This window comes from Lepus europaeus, chromosome 6, assembly GCF_033115175.1.
Source record: "Lepus europaeus isolate LE1 chromosome 6, mLepTim1.pri, whole genome shotgun sequence".
Taxonomy (NCBI): Eukaryota; Metazoa; Chordata; class Mammalia; order Lagomorpha; family Leporidae; genus Lepus; species Lepus europaeus.
The window spans coordinates 55,224,928-55,247,791 of record NC_084832.1 but is presented as its reverse complement, the minus strand read 5'-3'; the positions used below and the strand labels follow the sequence as shown (position 1 = coordinate 55,247,791).

Sequence of the window (22,864 nt, the reverse complement as noted above, 5' to 3'; positions counted from 1 at the left end):
ATAGGATTGCTGTCATCCTCCCTTGGGAAACATTAGGACAAGAAAACTGAATCTTCAAAAGTATAACTAGACAATCCCCAGGCAGATGAAGGAGGGGAGAACAAGCAGAGAAGTTTTCAGAAAGTGTGGTGCACTTTGGCAACTGCCAAGTAGTTTGGTGACCAAAAACTTAGGGTTATGTGAGGGCATGCTGGGTGGTGAGGCTAAAAGGCGGAGAAGCATCAAGGGGAATCTTAGAAGAGTCCAAGGCGGAGAGTAGTATGGTTAGATTTAGTTTAGAAAGACCGTAACTGGTTTCCAAAGTTAGTAAACTGAGTAGCAGTGAGTCTGAAGGCAGAAAGAGCTATTAGGAAGCAGTTGCAGTAATTGGAGTGATGAGCTATGGTGTAGCTGTGGCTATGAAAAGGAGGGTCAGCAGTGAAAGAGAATTAGATGGCACAGTCAATGGATTGTAAATACCAGAAATTCAAATTAGTAAGATATAAGCCTTATCCTCAGTGAATTAGCAATCTAGTAAGGAAACCTTGGAGCAGCGTTACTATGCAATGTTTTATTCAAAGTGCTGCATTCACAGAGTTCTCATCCTATGGGTCTTTCCTATGGGAAATACAGGAAATCTTTTCCTGGGAAATTTTGCAACAACTAGGAGAGTTTCAGTCCCAGTCATTCTTGTTGCGGATGATTAGAAAAGAAAAGAACATGAGATTTGAAAATACCAAGATGTGGTTGATAAACCAGATGGCAAAAAAAGAGACATTTTTGCAGTGAAACTTGAAGAAAGATCAAGGAAAAGAAACCCAGGTCCCAGAACTGTAGTCTGGCAACTTCTCTGAGGAGGAAGAGAGCCCGAATGTGTGGAGCAAGCTGACAACATCTGCTCTGGCACAGAGTGACGCTGAGTGACAGCCCTGAGACTGCACAGTGTCATTCTGGGTATTGGGGAGTGTAATTGAGAAATGACTGCCAAGAATAGCAAGTTTCCCCAAATCTTTTCCATCTCATGCATCCAAATGACTGCATTTCTGCAACCTCGGCAGGATGGAGGTGGCGGAGGTACACAAGTCCAAGTTACAAAGTAAAAGCCATAATTTCTAAATACAGAACCAGACACATAAAGGGAACATACAAGCACATACTCTTGTATGTATCATTTGCAGCAAAGCAACAATTAATTTGCCAGCAATATGTGGGAGTGTAGGGAATAAACATTCTGAAATTTCTAACATACAAAGGAGGATTGTTGTATGACTTAGTAGTACTAAACACTATTACTAATTTAAAGTGTTTACGGGAGCTTTTGTACATTTCTCTCTTTAATGTGCTGACTTTGGTTTTAGAAAATACAAAAATATTAGTAAGAAATTTCACAATGAAATGCATGAAGTTTGTATTCCTTAACTAAAAGGTTTCTTTCAGGAGGAAAAAAGAAAAGAAATTTTGCAGGTTCACTTCTGACCTGCTCCTCCTAACATCTTATTGCCTCTCAGGTCTTAAACTTGAAAATTACAGATGCTCTGGAAATCTAAGAGTCTCATATGTGCAAATCGACATGGAAACCCAACAGAGCAAGGGGTTGTTAAATCTGCCCAGAAAGTAAGATCTCAGGGGGAAAAGTAATGTTCGAATTGAACTTTAAAATGGGAGGCAGTTCACCCAAGAGGTATAGCAAAAAGGAATTCCAGGCAGAGGTGATAACCTTGTGGAAGCATGCAAATGCATAGCATGTTCAGGAATAGCAAGTAGCAGTTTGAAATGGCGAAGATTTAGGTTGGCTAGAGAGTAGGAGGAAGGGGGAAGAGCCAAAACTGGAACAACCTTGCCAGGCTATTCTATGAGAGGCTCAGTGAACTCAGTTACACAGTCTGACTTAATGTTTGCCAGAGGTTGGGTTTAAAACATTAGGAATGAGTGAGGCCTTCTAAAATTGGAGTCATTTGGAGTCATTTTTTTTTTTCCTTCTCAAAGATGCTAGCAATTGTTGAATTTTTGAGTCGGTGGAACTACCCTGAAGGATTCCATTATTCCCATGAAAATTAGTAGTTCTTGTGGTAAGGAAATGTTTCAGGAATTGTTGATAATAGGTATGTCAACAACTTCCAATTGCATAATGCCCCTAGAAAGATCCAAATCTTTTTCATGTGTTTGCTTTCATACTCCAGAAATAGTGTTGGCAAATGTTCAGAGAAGGCAGAAATTTGCCAGAACATGTTCTTTAAAGCCCCAGCTCACCTCTTTATGGAAGCAATCTTAGACTAATCTCCTGCACGTCATTCAGGCTGTGTTACTTGACTTTGGTGTCCATATGCATTATGTTACGAAGCGTACGTATGTTTAGAGAAAAATTCCTCTCCTTTCTGTAGCTTGCTCAAGTACTGTAATTTGACCTGAGTCATAATTTTAATGTTCACCTTTCTTTGAGTTAAAGCTATTACTCCCAGATCTTTATTATGACTTCCACAAGGGATTAAGAAACATCACAACATATGAGTTGAAATACTTAGTTGTTTTAAAAAACATAAAATCATGAATGACATTGAAGATAAAAAGTAGTGCTATTTATAGACCTACAGTTCATCCTCTTCCCCCTTCGAATCAAATCCAGACATCATTCCAACTATGACTTTAACAGAGTTAAACAATACAAGTGACAGGATCTTAAAACCATGGAAAATGCCATTATTGTTTCAGAAGAGTCATATATAACAACTAAAGTCTGGTCTGAGTTGAATACCAGGTTTCAGTAATGGAATATAGCTAACTGGTTACTAGTTTAGGATTAGCCCCAAATTAATGTTAATTATGTTTCAAATTCCAAAGTTTGCTGATACACCTGAATATAATGCTTCTCCATTCCCCTGACTACTAAGATGAAGATGAGAAAGTTACTAATGGTTAAATTTTTCCACATCTTATTGAGAGGGCTTAGTAGTGGAAAATAAATGAAAGGCTTTGGTTTACCTCAGTTGGCCAGTGTAGAGTCCACAGTAAAATCTAGAAACAACACTTTGTGTTACCAAGAAACAGAACAGAGTCCTTTAGATTGGGCAACTCCAGGACACCCTGATGTTTCTTAATAGCTCATTTGGTTACAGTGGTCATTGCCAATAGCCTCCTGTTACATGATTCCAGAATAGAGTCTATATGGGGTACCTGAGAGCCTTCCCATACTCTGCCAACCAGTTGGTGCTATTTTTATGTAGAGTCAGGCAGCCTGTAATTTCCAGAACTGTTATTTAGAGTGAGCTGGCAAGTTCAAAGCAAATTTTATGAAATCCCTGACATTGTCTGTTAAAGTTGGAAATTGAGTGAAGTCCCTTTCACTTAAATGAATGAAGTTTTTTTTTAATATAATCTGAATGTTATTTTTGTAGGATTATTAACAGATGTATTAGATCTGTTTTTTAGCCTATGCATCATTTTTATTGAGCAACTCTCCACCTTTAATTAGATTTCAAGATGTGAAACTTTTTGTGTTGTCTTCAAAGAACCAATTTGGGATGTATCTAGAGCTTCTTTTCATAGGTTTCAATAAAGCTCACCCATCTATCAGGCCGCCTAGTCTATTGTTAGGTAGAGATCATTTCATTTTGATGATTTTTTTTCTCTCCAGAGTAAAGAAATGCAAAACTATTGAACCTAACATTGGCAGCTCACTCTACTCACTTCCTGCATCGACACAGACCCCCCAGGTCCCAAGAAACCTTACATATCACCACGTTCATTTCACAAATGAAATTAGTGCTCTGAGATATTTGTCAAATTTTCCTTTCCCAAATTTGCATGGCTGGTTAATAAAGGAACTAGACCTAAAACCCAGTTCTCTTGTATTCTATTACACTACATTTTCTGTGCTAGGGGGAAATTAAGTGTCTCCCACCTTTGTTTTCTCCTTCTGTGTTCAGAGGCCTAATTCTCCTTTTGTGAATTGCTGAAAGAAGTAAGCAATACAATTTGTTCCTTGAACTAGGGGAGAGAAATCCTAGTCTACAAGATATTTTCAAGATCAACCCTATTGACTCAAAAAAGCAGTTTTATTACATTCAAAAGAAAGAACAAAACAGTGGTAAATCCCCTAAGTCAGCCACAACACCCCCTCCCCCAGTGAAAAGATGGAATTAAGTGGGTTGCCAATCAGAATAACTACCCCAAGTATTTTAAATGTATGTTTCACAGATACAAAAGCACATGTATGCTTTTGTCGGATGTCTTATAAGAATTTTCATGTAAATTTCTTTTTAATTTCTCTGCTCCTGTTAAACATTAACATTTCAAAGGGACCAAGAGCATATTTTACCAGAATGTTAGAACTCATTATTTTATGCAAAAAAAAACCCTAAGAAATACCATATCAAACTTCTCCTTAACTGAAAACAAATGATTTCTAAATATAACTATATATTCTTTTAATAATCATCTAATTCATATCAAGCATGCATTTCAGTCTGTTGTCATTTATTTTTAGAGATTACTTTTAATAATCTCTAGTGATTTTAATAATTATTTTTAGAGAAATGTTAAATCCAAATTATTTTTCCCTTAACTTGTGATGGAATAAGAAAATTCTAATAGATTAAATAAATAAATTGTGCCTTTCTTTACAGATTCAGAGAAAAGTTAGTGTGACTAAAAAGTGAAGGCTTTAGTCTCAAAAGTTTGTCTGTAGTTTTGTACTTTCGCACATTTCCATATTAGCTTTGGTAAATTGCAGTTAAAAACTGCTTAAAATAAAATAATGAACGAGCCCATTAGAAATCATGTAAGTAGTTTCTTTGCTGGGGGCAATGACTGAAAGTGGCCCCAAGGGGCTTCCAGTGCTGGGGATGCTCTATTTCTTTAGGCACGGATTACAGCTGTGTTCAGAGACAAGTGACACGTTCATGTGAATATTTCTGTATTATGTTTGAACTCAAAATGAAAAAAAGGTAAAGTGTATTACAAACCTGGGACTATTCGTATTATGTACTATTTATTACTTAACGCCAAATTTAAAAGAATAGACTGAAAATTTTGATAGACTACCCCAAATATTTTAAATCTTTCCTATCCTCTACCAAGAATTTACATGTTAAATTACTAAATATTTTATGAAGTCAAGGAAAAAACTTGTAAACTTTATTTATAATTTATATAAACGCATATTTATCACTAAAGTAAAAGCAAGAAAGAACTTACCTTCTAATTTTCTTTAATGTGGAGTCTTTCTCACCTTAATGTATATTCCAGCTATGACTTTATAGACTGTCTTTTCATAACTCTGTAATTAAAGCATTCATCAAATATATTTGTATGACTGATCATAAATGGTACATTACTTTTCCCTGTGACTTGTCAACAGGAAAAAATTGTCTACTTCTTGAATTGTCTTTGACAGGTTACCTCTGCCAAAGCAGACGTTCATGGGCTACTGGACAGTTGGTCAGGGAGGAGCTGGAATGCAGAGACTCTTGTGTCCGGCAGAAACTCATCATATAGACATAAAGGTTGATATCTTTATTATTTTCTCTTAAACTGTTGACTCTTACAATATTTTTTCTGGTATATTTCCTGGAGAAAATCCATGGGATCTCAGGAATGACCTTATATGAGGTCATTTTAGCTTCTGCTAAACTTTCAAATCAGTCTGACCTCCAGAGGACTCAACATATGCCATTCACAACACTCAGATAGAATTTCTAAAAGTTAATCTGTATATCCATTAGGTATATCTTATGCGATATTTATCTTTACTTTGTGTTTGTTAGTGGAATTAAAACTTTGTGTGCGCTGTTTAAAAAGTTTCAGCTACTCTGTAGCTACACGTTATTGATAGATGCTGTCTTCTTCATGTGAAAAGGCAAAGGAAAAGATTATCAGTCCCTCCTTGCAGTGGAAATCACTGTAAGAATTTCAAGAAGAAAGGTGTTTATTTTGGGAAATGAGGTGCTTGTAAAATCATTAGAAAGGACAGGAAAAACAAAAGTCAGGGGATCAGTATTGGTTTTGTAATTTCAAGATTAGTGTTTCTCTGTCTTCTACCATCCCTGTTGCTGGGACTTCATGGAAACTAAGGTCAGCAAGCTTTTTCTGTAAAAGTGCCAATAGTAAATATGTTAGGCTTTGTGGCCATACAGATTCTGTTGCAACTACTTAATTCTGCCGTCACAGTGCAGAAGCAGGCATGACAATACATAAATAAATGGGCGTGGCTGTTCTCCACTAAGATTTTCTTTACAGAAATAGACAATGGGTCATACTTGTCAATTTGTGGGCCTTGTCAACTCCTGTAGTAGAGCATAGAATTTGCTCATATTTGTCAGAGCTTCCTTGTCTATGTTGATGTAGGAAGATACCCAGATACCTCTGTTCTGCCTTCCAGATTTCATACAAGTGTATTTAGTTGGCAGGACCTAAGTCACTCCCAAAATCCTTTCTCTAGGGAGTGTGAGGAATCTAACCCCTGAGATACAGACTAGAGGAAGGGAGAATGCCAACATCTATCCAAAACATTTTTGATTAATTTAAGACTGTAGACCATGGAAATCATTGAAATTTCAATCATATCTATAGAGTTTTCCAGGAACTCATATCTAATACCCAGCACTAATATCCATACATTATTAAATCAGTTGCTCTGCTTATGTTTATATTGAATGATTATCACCATGGGTGAAATACTCTACCTTTCATAAATAACACTGGTGATTATCAGTAAGTTTGAGTTGCTTTTATTTTTAACTTTCATATGTCATATTTTATTACATTTTATTTTTATTTTTATTTTTTGACAGGCAGAGTTAGACAGTGAGAGAGAGAGACAGAGAGAAAGGTCTTCCTTTTTCCGTTGGTTCACCCCGCAATGGCCACTATGGCCGGTGCGTTGCAGCTAGCGCACTGTGTGGATCCGAAGCCAGGAGCCAGGTGCTTCCTCCTGGTCTCCCATGTGGGTGCAGGGACCAAGCACTTGGGCCATCCTCCACTGCACTCCCGGGTCACAACAGAGAGCTGGACTGGAAGAGGAGCAACCAGGACAGAACGGCGCCCCAACTGGGACTAGAACCTGGGGTGCCGGCGCCGCAGGCGGAGGATTAGCCTAGTGAGCCGCGGCGCCAGCTTTTTATAACACTATCTAGAATTAAACCAGGCTTTTAAAAGTAAAATGTGGCCAGTGCCATGGCTCACTAGGCTAATCCTCCACCTGCGGCACCAGCACCCTGGGTTCTAGTCCCAGTTGGGGCGCCGGATTCTGTCCCGGCTGCTCCTCTTCCAGTCCAGCTCTCTGCTGTATCCCAGGAAGGCAGTGGAGGATGGCCCAAGTGCTTGGGCCCTGCACCCACATGGGAGACCAGGAGGAAGCACTGGCTCCTGGCTTCAGATCGGCGCAGTGCGCCGGCAGTAGCAGCCATTTGGGGGGTGAACCAACGGAAGGAAGACCTTTGTCTCTGTCTCTCTCTCTCTCACTGTCTAACTCTGCCCGTGAAAAAAAAAAAAGCATTCTTCCCAATGGAAATATGATCAGTCCCTGGGTCATTCATTTGCAAATTATTCTCCTGATTTAGACAGCTCTGAGTTGTGATATTTAGAATAAAAAACTAGGTGTTGGCTTAGAAAGGAACGAATTACTGAGACATCTTATGGGATTCTACTTCTGGTATATTTTGTGAGTAAAAAGAAAAGAAAATGGAAAATTAAATAAGATAGCACATGTGAAAGCATTTATAAATGCAGGTATATAGTGGCATTATCAATATAAATATTATTTCAGTCAATAAAATGAGAAGGGATATATTAGAACAGTATGTACTTGAATTAAAGTGTATGTGTTGGAAGAACTGTAATTTTTCTATATTTTTGTGACTACACAAATTTCTTAACTTAGCTAACTGCTTTATTACAGGGCCCAGCAACTGTAAACATACAGGAGTTTCCAATAGAAAGGCAGGAAGAAAGATCCCTAAACTTCACTGAAGAATGTGCTTCCTGGAGGTTCCCATTGGATGAAATTAATTTAGTCTGCGATATTGCTACATCTCATGGTATGTCAGCTTACTCTTTTGATGTTTCTACACTGATTTTCTTTTTAAAGAAGGATTAAAATAATGTCTAGACATCAAGAGACTATGACAGACTCGGTGAGTGTCATTTGTGGATTGGATAGCAATTATATGTAATCTAGAACTAATTTCCTCTAACAACCTAGCAAAATGCTATTGTGGAATCCACATAAGTACTTCTGAGTTTGTGTGCATATATCTGTTTCTCATTACAACTGTAGCACAAAGTTAAACACACCCAGGCATGTGCTAAAAATAGAAGGGAAAAATAAAAAGGAGTAACATTGGATTTTTTTTTGGCTAGGAATCCAGTTTAGTGTTTGCATGAACCACAAAAGCAGGGTTGGAACGATTTGCACTCATTAAACTTCTCGTTGTTAAAAGACGTGGATTTTGGGCATCCACATTTCTGGACTCTTGCCATTACCTATGTGTAGTGAGCCTGGGCACCTTTTGGCAGGAGTTTCTCAGTGGATGTCAGTTGCTATGGTGATATAAACAGAAGCTAGGGAAAGGGTGAAAGTCTCTAACTTCAGGGAGATGGGAATTGTCAAGGCGAAGATCAGTATCTTATTTTGGTTCCTGTATGTTCTGTGGATATTGTTTATTCCCTAAATAAGCTATTTGACTAAAACTGTGCTTTAAAAAGGTGCAGTTGTTCTTGGTGTTTGCTAAAACAAACAAACAACTGTCTCTCTAATTAAGGTATTTCACATTCTGAGCGAGAGACAACGGAGCTTTGGGGTGAAGTTTGAACTTTGCCCCTGTCTTGTTTCTAGGGAGTGTAAATAAGTACACTGTGATCTCTGCCCATGCCCAGGCCAGAATTGCTAATCAGTCCCTGCTGTGCTTTTCTCCATCGGCCTGGTCACAGGCCCCCAGTGTCCTCAGCACGCATTCCACGCGGCCACTGCCCCTCAAGTCCGAGTCAGCCCTGAAAAACGAAACCGTTTGCTATCCCAGATACAATTCAACACTCTGTTTTGGTGTTGGTCCCATTTTGCAAACCAAGGTTTTGTTTCTTTCTTTCTTTGTTTTATTGTGCATTTATAAGAGAAAAGAGCAGGTTCTTGGATTAGAAACAGAGTTAATTATATTTCTGTATGTTTAGGCGAAAGACCAAATGGCATTTACTGCCTGTAGTAAGAAAGAAAACAACTAATAAGCTTCTTAAGTACATTTCTGTTAACACGTCTGCTGTATTCCCTAGTGCTCTGTGCTGTGCAGGAATGTGCTCATTAAATGTTGAGGTGAACGTGTTTGCGTTGATAATGGAAGCATTGTACAGTTCTATCTGTACAATGTACTATAGTACACACACACAAACAGTTCATACTGCTTCTAAATAATGTGTCCTCTTCAGCCCTTCTGTTGACTTTTATTTCTTAGCAATGTTAGTTTGTTGATTTAAATTTTACTATCCTTTTATATACATATATATATGACATATATAACATAGATATAATGTTGTGTATGTATATATATACATATATATATATAATATTGTAGGTGTTACATACTCATATATACACATCTAGATTTTCCAGGGTAGTCCCAAATTGAAGCATTTCTTATTGTCATATCTTGTGTCTTAATTTTGGTTTCAGAAAATATGACCTTTGTGAATCAGAATCAGATACCTGCTGATAGAATTTATTATACAAGATAAATTTAATCCCTTATCTCAAGGTGACCACAAAGGAGGTTATAAAAAACAAAACAGCCTAACTACTCAAAAGGAGGGCCTCAAACCAACAGCCTGGGATTATTCCCTGGGAGCCTATTGGAAGGACAGAGTCTGTAACCCAGCCCCACACCCACCAAGTCAGAATCTTCATTTTCAAGTAGATTCCCCAGTGATTAATAGACATTCAAAAGTTGAAGAAGTACTGATATAGAATTCAGAAAATGGACCCAGAGGGGCCTCCTGCAATGCCAGCATCCCATATGGATGTCAGTTCCAGTCCCAGTTGCTCCATTTCCAATCCAGCTCCCTGCTAATGTGCCTGGGAAAGCAGTGGAGGATGGCCCAAGTGCTTGGGCCCCTGCACCCATGTTAGAGTCCTGGCAGGAGCTTGTGGCTTCAGCCTGCCCCAGCTCTGGTTGTTGCAGCAATTTGGGAAGTAAACCAATGGAAGATCTCTCTCTATCTCCCTATTTCTTCTTGTCTCTCTTTGTAATTCTGCCTTTCAAATAAATAAAATAAATCTTTAAAAAAAAAAAAAGAAAAGGGACCCAGGCAAGTATTTACTTTGAAAACACAGAGATTTTTCTTAAAAAAAAAAAAAAGTATTCAACTATGAAGAAAAGCCTTGAAATTAAGAGCCATAGGACTAAGATTATAAAATAAGTGATCATATAGATAGGATTAAATGTTAAAGGGGTCATATAAATAAGATCAAATGTCTGATAATAATAATAAATAGAATTAAAAAGGAGAGAATGTTTCAACATGGGAAGTAGTGCACAGCAGACTCCTAGAATGATAATTGCTTTAAACAGCACTCTGACCTCAGAATCAGCCCTTAAGGAATCCTGGTCTGGCTGAAAAGCCCATGAGAGCATTTCAGGAATGGAAATCCAAGACACTATGGCAAAAAAATGTCCTACATGAAGGATGTCTGTGAGAGCGATCCCAGTGAAAAGAAGTGGCCATCAAAGAAGGATGCACTTTGCTCTAAAGGGAGGAGAGAACTTCCACTTTGCCTAGACCTTGTCTAAACACGGACAGAGTTTGTAGATTCAAAAGGCTTCCATAGCTAGATAGCTCATGTCAAAAGCCTCAGATGATCACTGACGTCATACATAAGAGTGTTAATTGTTAAATTAACAACAGAAGTCACTGTGCACTAACTTCCCATGTAGGACCTCTGTCCTCAAATGAGTTGTATTATGAGAATTAACTGTAAAACTTGTCCTCAAACAGGTTTTTTGTGTGTGCATATGTGTGCAAATTGTTGAAATCTTTACTTTGTATAGAGTTGGTCTTCTGTTTATAAAGTTAATTGAAAATGAATCTTAATGGAGAATGGGACTGGGAATGGGAGAGGGAGGAGGAAGTGGGGTGGGAGTGTGGATGGGAGGCAGATATGGTGGGAAGAATCACTATATTCCTAAAGTTGCACTTATGAAAATTGTACTCATTAAATAAAAGATTTCTTTGGAAAAGAAAAAGAAATTGGCTAATTTACAGCAAAAAAATTACTAAAGAACTAGTAAATATCTAGAAAATGCAAGATTACCAGATAGAAGATGTTGATGAGCAGTTGTCCATTTGAAGCAACAGTAGAATGAAAGACCATTATTGGAACACAAAGCACTTTGCACCATACAAGGAAGAATTTCCTAAACTTGTGGATTGTAGAATACTTAATAGGGTTATCATGAAATGTAACAGTATTCTTTTGGGAGCAAATAGATACTAATTTCCTCAAATTGATTGGTGTGGCCCTATCTGCATTTAGGGTATGAAGCAAATTGCTTCTCATAGTCTCTTCAGCCTAATCAATGCACTTACATATAGCTGCTGAGCTTCAACTGTGTGTTCAACCTCTGGACTAATCAGAAAATCAGTTGTAAACCATAAAATTAACATATTTTTGTCATTTCAGATAATGAGGAAAATATTCTGTACGTAGCAGCATGCAACCCAGTTTCCTTGTACTTCATGAATATGGCTGGGAAAAGTGGCTACTTTGTGGACTTTTATGACATCTTCCCAAAATTGACCAGTGGAGTTTGGCATCCATTTGTGAGAGTAGCCCCACTAGGAGGTCCCCTCAGAGGACAAGTGATTCTCCATGAGGAACAGGTAACTCACACTAGCCCACTAATATGCTACAATTATGTGAATGGTAATTTATATGAAGTAGCAAAAAATCATCTGCAACATATAACTGAAAATATGTCCTATCACAAAGATTTTTTTCATAACAATTTATTTTATTTGAAAAGCAAAGTTGGAGCCAGCATTGTGGCATAATGGGTAAAGCCAACACCTGCAATCACATGACATCCCATATGGGTGCTGGTTCTTGTCCCAGCTGCTCCACTTCCAATCCAGCTCCCTGCTAATGGCCTGGGAAAAGTAGCAGAAGATGACCCAAGTGCTTGGGCCCTTGCACACATGTAGTGGACCCGGATGAAACTCCTGGCTCCTGCCTTTGACTTGTGCCAGCCCTGGCCATTGGAGCCATTTGTAGAGTGAACCAGCAGATGGAAAATCTTTCTTTGTCTCTTTCTCTCTTTCCCTCCTTCCTTCCCTCTTTGTGTAACTCTGCCTTTCTTTTTTTAAGATTATTTTATTTATTTGAAAGTCAGAGTTACAGAGAGAGAGAAAGAGAGAGAGCTTCCATCTGCTGGTTTACTCCCCAGATGGCTGCAATTACCAAGGCTAAGCCAGGTCAAATCCAGGAGCCAGGAGCTTCATCCAGATCTCCCACATGAATGCAGGAGCCCAAACACTCTGGCCATCTTCTGCTGCTTTCCCAGGCCATTAGCAGAGAGCTGGATCAGAAATGGAGCAGTCAGGACTTGAACCTGTGCCCATATGGGATGCCGACATTGCAGTTGGTGGCTTAACTCACCCACTACACCATACGGCCGGCCCATTGAAGGAAAATTCTTTTAACTGAAAATACATGCTGTCACAAAGGTTGAGGAGAGGGGCTGAGGGGCAACTGAGAAGTTTTATGTTAATCAGTACCACAAAGGCAGACTAATATCCTTTCTGTAGAGACTTCAATACAACCTGAAGGGCTGAAAACAGGTTGCTCAGAGTTTCTCAACCTCAATACCATTGACATTTAAGGCCAGATAATTCTGTTATCACGTTCACACTTTTTTGGGAGGGATACATGACAAATAAATAAACCAATAAGTAAACATGCCAGTTTCACATAGTGGTAAGTGCTATACAGAAACAGCATAATGTCAGAGGGAGTGATTTGGGTGGAGTTGGGAGGACAAATATTAAAAGAGTGCTGAGAGAAGCCTGAATGACATCTTTGTGTTTGGAGAGCCAGTTGAATACACTCTATTCATTTCGTATCTATGATGTTCACATTCTATTCATCACTTCTGTGGATTACTGCGCTAAGATTGCACTAAAGAAAAATCAGAATAAAAGCAATTCCAAACAGAGGTAGATCTGTGTTTCAATTCATGGGAATTCCAAAGGCCAAGGTAATCTATACTGTAGCAATAGTGAGGAGTCTAATGTTTTTGATTACCTACTATCTGCCTACTATCTACCAGCTGTTGTTCTAGTTATGTTATTCAATGAATGTATACCCAGTATCTGCTATTGGGGATGCCACAGTGAACAAAACAACAAAAATTATTGTCTTCAAAAGCTAACATTCTGATGTAGGAAGATAGAAAATAAACAAAATAAACACATATATCTTAGGGTCAAAGGAGAAACCGAGACTACATTTTAAAATAAGTTGAGCAGAGATTGCCTAACTGAAAGAGGTCAATGTTTAAACGAAAACTTGATGAAACTGAGGAGAACAGATACCTGAAGAACATTCTAGTCAATAGGAATAGTAAATTGAAGGGTCCAGAGGTTAGAACTTGCCCCTTCCTTTTTAAGAAGTGTGTTGGAGGAGATTGAATCAAGCAGGAGAGTATGAGGTGAGGTAGAGGTTACTCAAGGGCATGGGAGGGTGACAAGGCACAGAGGGCTATGAGAAGCAGATTGTGTTGTGCCTGTAGGCCATCGAAGGTTCTGGGCCCTGACTGTGAATGAAAGGGGAAAGCATTGGTGTGAGTTTTGAGCAGAAAAGTGGCACAATCTGACTTAGGTTTTTTTAGAAATAAAGTCTTTGGTTGTGCTGTGATGAATAGAGAGCTCCCTCAGCAGATACTGAAGTGATCCAGCCAACAGATAATGGTGGTTTGGAAGAGGATGGAGGTCATGAGCCGTGGTAGATTCTGGTTTTCTGAAAACAGAACTAGTAGGATTTCCTAACAGATCAGATGTACATGATGAGAGAGGGCAGAGCTAAGAACAGCCTCAAGTTTTAGCGTCTGAACAACTTGGAATAAAATTGCCATAAACTGAGATGGAGAAGGAGTCAGTGGAGAATATACAATGCATGTTTGGTTGAATTTGTGATACCTATTAAATATCCAAGTAGAAGGTGAACTGGAATTCACTGGAGAGTTCAGAACAAATATAAATTTAGGAGTCATGAGTATATAAATGTTATGTAAAGGCATCAGACTGAAAGAGGGCCCATGGAAATGAATGCAGGGGGAGAAGAGATGCCCAGACTCTAAGCCTTGGGGCAACAGAATCTGGAGAAATCAAGGTGAAGAGGAATCAACAACGAGCACTGGGTAAGAGTGAAGTAGATGGATAACCCAGGGAGTGTGGTATCCCGGAAGGCAAATGGTGAAGGACTCAAGGACAGAGATCAGATCTCATGATGACAGTGTGTCAGGCATGAGCATGCACTATCTCAGCTTCTTTCAACCGCCTAGGAGGAGACTGAGGCTCAGAGGTCAAGCAAGCGTCCCAGAAAGTACATAGAACTGAGATTCAACCAAGCTGGGTGGACCCCACCCAAATTAGTCTTCGCCCGTGTTCTCACTGACTGCAGATACCTGGGCTAAAGACTAGTCTGAAAACATTAAAGAGCATGCATAATAGGACAATATTAGAGAAATGCAATGCTGTTATTTTTAATTATTTAAAGAGAAAAGGATTACTAAGAAACAATACTTTTAGTCTGTAACTTAGCCAAAAGGAAAAGAACATTTTAGTAGATCACTGGAGGAAATAACTCAGCTCTGACTTTACTCTTGCCTGAATCATCATCATAAATTCTGAGTTGGGTTTTTTCCTGGTTTTGTTTTCACATTTTTTTCCACTTTCACTTTCTCCTAGGAGCAGGGTTCATAAGTATCCAGATATGACTTATAAAAGTTTGTGTCCGGCAAATTGGAAAGAGTTGTACTTTATAGATTTCCAATAAAATATCAATGCCGTTATATTGAATTCGTCAGTCAGAAGAACCTGTCATGAAACACACATGATAATCTTGTTTTTTCATTCAGTAAGCCTATCAAGTTTGGGTGAGAATAGAAATTTAGAGTGTTTATTCCAAAAGTCCTGACAGATTTCAGTGTCAAATGCATGGTCAGATTTACATGTGCACATTCGTCAGGGGGCTTGGGGGATTTGGATTTAAGATTAGGGGGTTCTCAGCAAGTATTTCCTTAAGTGATCCAATTATTTGGCAACCTTGCTGGTGAATACCCTGTTCTATTACAAAGACTTTATCCAAGAAAATTTGTTTTTCATTCCAGAGCCTGGCCCCTGGCCTTCTTTCTGCTTATCCCCTGGCCACAGTGTTAACAGTTTTCCAGAAAGTGCTGGGACACCCTGAGCGGACTTGCCAGTGTACCTGGATAGGTCCTTCCTACTTGTCCTCCAAACTGCCCTATCATTCCCAAGAGGGAATCTGAGGTGTCCCTTTTGTGCTAATGGCCCTGTTGGGATGTCAGACCTGTTGGATCCCTTATGAACAGCACCACACAGCCGGGAAACTCAACAACTGATAAATAATTCTAGTGGAATATAAACTGTCCGCCACCAGCCCCTTCTCCCTCATCGGCCCTAACTGCAGATGAAGCTGATCTGTCCTCAAGAGGGCTTCCATGAATTCTCCTACACCCCTGGCTTTTTAAAATAAAGCTTTGCCACGGATACATTTCCCCGGTTAGCTTAAGAAGTCGTTCAGAAATTCCTTGCTAAAATAAAACCTTAAGTGAGGAAAGGGAAACTTTGCCATGCTAAAAATAAAGACCCTCCCTTCCCCCAGCCCCAGGAGATTACTTATTACATCTGCACAAAGTTTAGAATTTCAGACTTTGGGACATTGAGGTCATCCAGAGGTTACTTTTCTCCCAGTCAAATACAAACATAATAAACTCGCTCACTTGCCTCTCTTCCCTGCCCCGCTCCAAGGAGCGCCAAAGCCACAGTTACATGTACTCATGTGTGACGCAAAATTCTATTTTTAAACTCAGACAGAATATATCATTAGTCATTTACAGAAGGAAACCATTAACATCTAAAGGGAGGGAGCAACAGCGCTCCTTCATGTTGCCAATTGCTTATAAAACTAATTCTAAATACAGGGATGGCTGGAAATGTATACATGTTTTCTGTCACAAAGAGTTTTCAGTTCACTTAGGACTATGTAACTTTTAGACCCTAAAAAGGAACAAAAATGGAAAACCACACTTACTTTTCTGCTTAATCATATCTATTTAATCAGCTCCTTCATCGTTTGAAAATGATTTAAAAATCATAAAATATATGTTTTAGAACTTTGTTTTAAAAGTCATAGCATCCTAAATTGCTTGAGTGCTAACAATTCATGTTAATGTTGTAATACTTATGATACAGGCAAGATTTATTTACCATTAAACAGTCCTTTAAAAGATTTAATCCACAATGGAGACTTTGTAAATTTTTAACTTATTCATTAGTTTTTTTTTTCTTTTTGGAAACCTCTGAAGTATCATTACCATTTTCAAAACTTTCCAAAACCATGAATAATGCTTCTTATTTAGATGTAATTTTTAAAATATTTCCAATGCACATATTTAATGGAGAATTACATATTATACAGAATAATGCACTGGAAGGATGATGTTTGTGGAAAATATCAAAGCTTTGTCAACCTGCTTAGTAAAATTTTTAAGACAGCCAAGGTTCAGAGTACATAGTGGGAAGTAAACTATGCAGTGCAAATGCTACTTTAATTCTTGAGCACTTCAATAAAATTTGCTTATAAAATAAATCTTGAAACCACAGTAAGAGTACTAGATTTGCAGCTGAATCATTAGTATTTTTACATTTCTTTAACTGGATTACATGAAAGAGGGCAAGGGCCATGATTAATTCATTGCTGTAGTTTCCTTTGTACTTTAAATATAAGCTACTTAATAAATATTGTGGAATAGATGAACAAACCTCTTGCAATTTAATTGCTTTTTATATGTTGCAAAATAAGTATTAATACTTTGGGTGTCTTTTTACTTTATTTTTCCTAAAGGAAGTTCTTGGAATTAAGAAGTCAAAAAGGTAGAGGTAAATGGAGGAGCCCCAAATTTAAAACAGCACAAAAACCGGAAAGAAAGGACAATTGCCTAGCAATAAGGGCAAACAACTGTCAGGTGCCTTTTGCAAACGTGTTAGTCTGATCTTCAAATGTCTTCATATTTTAATGAAAAAAATCCAACTTTTTTTGCATTGCTTTAAGATAGTTAATCTTTTTCAGCTTTCTCAGTTTTAACTTCTTATTTCATGTGTTTCTATTTCTGTATTTCAATGCCTAAGGCTTGTTTCTCTTCTTTGTAAAAACCCCCCTAATCACTGGGAGATTATTACCTCGTTGCATAGCAGTGATTAATAATGCTGAAGAAGTCTCTTGTTTGTATATTAGTATAGTACCAGTTAATTCTAGCTTAGTGAATTTCAAGTTGAAGAAACACTCTTGCCAGCTAAATCTTCAAGTCCTTCATGTTTTCTTGTTAACTAGTCTTTACATAAGATACCTGTTTTCTGAACTGAACCTGTTCTCATGAAAAGGATAAATAAGGTTTATTCATACATGATGTAAGAGAACTTTCTACAGAGCATTCTCTAAGTGTAATTTGGGTATAAGTAAACTTATTGAAAATATGTGTCAGTCCTTAATTTTCTTTTTATTATACAGTAAAAACAGAATCAACTATATTATATTTAGGAGGGAATGGTATTAAGATAAAATCTTCAAGGAAATATCTTCTACCTTCCATAATATGGAAAGCCTTCAGAAGGCCCACCTAAAAGTTTCAATTATATGTTATGGGGAATCATTTGGTGTCTTCATGATATCTGTTGAGTACTTCAGTATTCTTGTCTTCCCATTGGTCTATCACTAAACCTTCCACTCTCAGGCTGCCAAGAGGCCACTGCTTTAAAAAAAAAAAAAAACAGTAGTAGCAGCAGCAGCAAACCCTCCTCCCCCTAAAAAGCAGGAACAAACCTTAAGCTTTTCACTCTTGTCTTTATTTCCAGAGTAATGTCATCCTGTTGTTGGATACTCCAGGCCGGGCCCTTCGGCGTCTCATCCTCCCTTCACAAGAAGTTACATCCAAGAAGTCTTCCTGGTTGTACAAGCAGGAACCTGTAAGGAAGACCATGCTTTCAGCAAACTGCACAGGCCTTTCTGTAGCTTTCTAACATAAAGCATTAGAGAATGCTGCCTATCCCTGCCTTTTTTACCATAATGCATAAGAGAATTCTCTATGTACCTGCAGATTTTGATGTGGTACAAATATGCAGTTATAGATACATGTATAATCAAATATGAATAGCATCTTGACCCACATTTTAACAGGAATGAACTACTAATAATAGAACATTGTTTGAATATGATATTAAAATTTGAATATGATATTTATAACCAACTCCCAGTCATGCAATAAATTTTAACTTGTTTACTAGTCATATAGTTATGTTTTAGATTTGTGTGATAAAACCATGAATATAACTCCTAATTGCCCCTATTAGATAAATAACTCTTTGGTTTGTTAACTAAATTAAACTACAAATATGCAAATATGCTGCAAAACAGCATTCTTATGTCTTAAAAGACCATAAAAAGAAATTTTTAAATGTTTTAAGTATATCTAAATCTAAAAAAATAGAGTATGTACCACATGTTTATGTTATGATGTGAACTTATTCTTAATTACTAGATAGTATATTTATGTTTAAAGAGTATTTGGAATTATTTTTAAAAACTGATTCTAAAGAAGCTCTAGTACATAATTGTACAGTAAGTTTTGAACCACAGTTTAATTCATGTTTTATAAGAGTCTCGGGGTGGGTAGATGTTTTATACATTGAAGAATTTATTTAAAGGGGAGTAGCTAAAGACATGACTGCATCTGACACAATTATTAATGTGACTATTTTGTTCTGTCTTTAGGAAACTTATAAAATGTGTAAAGAATTTGCACACAAAAACTGGCTAGTTTTCTACAAAGAAAAAGGGTGAGTTCTTCACGGTGAGAGATTTAAACTGAGGTTCTTATTTTGTCCATTCTTTCCTGTTTTAATTATACTTGTGTATTACAAAACTAATGTAACCAGTTAGAGATGCTTTGATATGAAATTAACTCTTCTCACATTGAAGAACACTGAGAAACAGAAAAGAAAGATTTTAACACAGAAGCTATCACTTGGACATAGTTTAGGATCTCAATTAACATTTTAAAGTTATTACTGTTTTCTGTGTTGGTGCAAACTGTTGAAATCTTTACTCAGTATAGAGTTGATCTTCTGTATATAGATAATTAAAAATGAATCTTAATGAAGAATGGGTTGGGAGAGGGAGTAGGAGATGGGATGGTTTGCGGGTGGGAGGGTGGTTATGGGGGAAAGAGCCGCAGAAGTTGTACTTTTGAAATTTATATTTATTAAATAAAAGTTTTCTATTTAAAAACATGTTATTACTTAGGCTTTAAAACATCCCTTTTAGGGCTGTACAACATATTGTGGGATGACTCTACGATAATTACTCAACCATTATCCTTACTATTTCCTTTCTCATACAGTTTTCGTCTCCTTTTTCAGGAACAGCCTGACGGTGCTGGACGTTCTAGAAGGACGAACTCACACTATCTCGCTTCCCATTAACCTCAGTGCGGCTTTCCTTGTAGCAGAGGACAAATGGCTTCTGGTGGAGAGCAGAACGAATCAGTGGGTAGATCCATATAGCATGTTATGGGGCATGTTGTAGCACGGCCTTCGTAATCAATGATCCAACAGCCTTACTGTGAAGTCCTTATGTCTGTCTCTTCAAGGTGTGTGTGTTTGGCAGCATCTCTGTAGGCGAGAATTACAAGAAAAATGAATGTCATTTCTCAAAGCAATCCACTGAAATTAGCAGTTATAAAATAATGATTATAAAAATGATCTATGTTCCCATTAACACACTGAAAATCTACTATATTCTTGCCAAACTGCAGATTCTTCTGTATAGATTTGACGTTTATTCCTTCTTCAAAGAGTCACAGTCTAAATCTTAGAACTGCTGCCTTCCTATAACTTCACAGAATCAACTCCTTAGAATTGTCTTCTTCTTTTCACCTCATATGCTCCTATTTGGTTATGCTATATTTATGTTTGTACTATACTGGAGCTACTGTACACTTCGTCATGAAAGGCATTAAGTGGCCCTTAAAGTGCACACTAAATTCTGAGTCCCCTCACTCATGACTGCATTTATGCCTTTCGATTGACAAGTAGAAGTGGTTGCAAAAGATTTCTGACTATTTATATATCTGAATTTTGAAAATCCTAAAAAAATAAGTAGATCAGAGGGACTGTAGTGGTAAGGACCCAGCTGATGACACATCAGAGGTCTTATTCCAAGTTACTGGCAGATCAAAGAGTCCTATCAAGAGAGGGTGCCATGCAAATAAGGGTGTACTACATTAGAGCTGCTTTTCCTTTTACAGCCCTTCCTCTTATAGGAAGTGTGAGATTTGGGGTTCACTTTCACCACTGCATAGTTATTGGACACTGTTTGTTTACACAGTGTTGAGAAATCACTTGTTAATTTCTGATGAAGTGCTGAAACTGCAAATTAGATGATTTTTGAAAAAGGCTTTGGGAGCAAAAACTCTAATTTTTTATAGTCCACCATTAAAATTATTAGAAAAAGAAAAACTCACCCAGGTGTTTCATTTGTTTATAGGAAATACCTTTTAACTAAGCCAGCACACATTGAATCTGAGAACAGTGGAGCATGCCAGCTGTACATGTTGAAAGAGGAACTGCCTAGTGCAGGGTTTGGAGTTACACAAGGTAAATACCATGCTGTCTGTGCTGATGGCTGTATGGGTGCATGCTTATACACATACTGTCCTCTAGAATCATTTAAGGACAATAACATCAGCCTATGCTAATTTCATACCAAAAGAAAACTTAGTCACTACCCTAGAAATAGTAAATAGGTCATCTACCGTCTTCCCGTTCATCATGAGGAAGCTTACTGTTTTAAGTTTTGTCTTTGGGTTGTTCAACTGCCAAATCAGAATTTTTATATACATATAGCTTCCTAATTAAGATGACATCTTTTCTTTATTTTCCTGGCCATCAGGGCTGCTATGTATTTCATCACAGTCTTGGGGTGGTGGTGGTGATGAACAGTACTTATGAAAAATCTCTAAAATGTACTGTTGCCAATCCTGAGTTGGGCCAGTTTCACAGGGAACAGACAATACTAATATTTATTCCTAATACAATTTCAAATTTCATAAATACTTAGAAGCACTTTGGGAAGATGTCTTGATTGTGAAAACAGTTTCTCAGACCAAAGTCTATGAATTTAAAGTTTCTCTCTCTTTCCCTCTCTCTCTTTTTACCTTTTCTTTTCTGTTTGAGTTGTTGAAACTGAAATCCTGCAAAAAATTAATTCCTGGAGCATGCTGGGGACGTATGATGTCTAATGTTTGTCTCTTTTCAGAAACAGAATTCAGCATACCTCACAAAATTTCAAGTGACCAACTCTCATCTGACAATCTAAGTTCAGCTGTGGGACAAAAGATTGCCTCTCCCAACCGAATCCTCTCAGATGAGAACAGTTATGCTACAATAGTAGTTGGTTTTCCAGATCTCATGGTAAGCATGTTTTTTTTTTTCACAGAGAGAACGAGAGGGAGAGACAAAGACAGAGGTCTTCTACCCACTGGTTCACTCCCCAGATGGCTGCAATGGCCATGGGGGCTGGGCCAGGTCAAAAGTAGGAGCCCCGAGCTTGTTCTGGGTCTCCATAGGTACAGGCACAGGGACCCAAGCACTTGGGCTGTCTTCTGCTGTTTTCCCAGGCACACTAGCAGGGAGATGGATTGGAAGTGGAGCAGTTGGGTCTTGAACCAGCACCCATATGGGGTGCCAGGGTTGCAGGCAGAGGCTTAACTTGCTATGCCACAACACAGGCCCCCGGGCATCGATTTTTTAATTGTTGAATAAATATTTCTTCTTCTCAATTTAACCTGTAATCTGTTAGCCTGTTTGATGGAGTAATTAAAAACATAATACTTTTCTGGTAAATATTTCAGATCAAATCTATAACTCAGTCACTTAAAAACTATATTATACCTATATAATTTCATTAATTTTTTAAAAATTAACATTTGAGGGGCTGGCACTGTGGTACAGCAGGTTAAAGCCCTGGCTTGCAGCACCAGCATCCCATATGGGTGCTGGTTCAAGTCCCGGCTTCTGATCTAGCGCTCTGCTGTGGCCTGGGAAAGCAATAGAAGATGGCCCAAGCACTTGGACCCCTGCACCCATGTGGGAGACCTGGAAGAAACTCCTGGCTCCTGGCTTCACATCTGCTCAGCTCTGGCCGTTGCAGCCATTTGGGGAGAGAACCAGTGAATGGAAGACCTCTCTCTCTCTCTCTCTCTCTCTCTTTCTCTCTCTCTCTAGCTCTACCTCTCTAACTCTTCAAATAAATAAAATAAATCTTTTTTTTTTTAAATAACATTTGGAGTGTAATTCTATGATATAATTTAGTAAGGGAAAATGAGTATTCTCCATTTGTGGAAGTTCAATGACACAAGAAACAATTTGGGACTAATAAAGTAGTCTCCTAAAATGTTTTCAAGTTAAATTTTAGAAGGTCATTACTGTAGATGCAGTTCTTGAACACTCATGAACATCAGTTCACTTTCAATTAAGTTTTGCTCTGATTTAATGTATGTGTGCAACATCCAGCTTAGACTGTGATGGGTAATGACCTCAACTTGTCTTT

The 22,864-nt window shown here is 38.0% G+C and overlaps 1 protein-coding gene across 1 annotated transcript in view; it reads left to right on the top strand.

Annotated features, from left to right (window-relative positions):
- Positions 1-22,864, top strand: part of VWA8 (von Willebrand factor A domain containing 8) — a 403,863-nt gene that overhangs the window by 266,745 nt on the left and 114,254 nt on the right. Inside the window, exons 27-34 of the mRNA XM_062194118.1 lie at positions 5,372-5,480; positions 7,874-8,012; positions 11,642-11,841; positions 18,112-18,222; positions 19,028-19,092; positions 19,675-19,800; positions 20,801-20,910; positions 21,572-21,726. Of these exons, the coding sequence (XP_062050102.1) occupies positions 5,372-5,480; positions 7,874-8,012; positions 11,642-11,841; positions 18,112-18,222; positions 19,028-19,092; positions 19,675-19,800; positions 20,801-20,910; positions 21,572-21,726 (1,015 nt within the window). The remainder of the gene's footprint in view (positions 1-5,371; positions 5,481-7,873; positions 8,013-11,641; positions 11,842-18,111; positions 18,223-19,027; positions 19,093-19,674; positions 19,801-20,800; positions 20,911-21,571; positions 21,727-22,864) is intronic.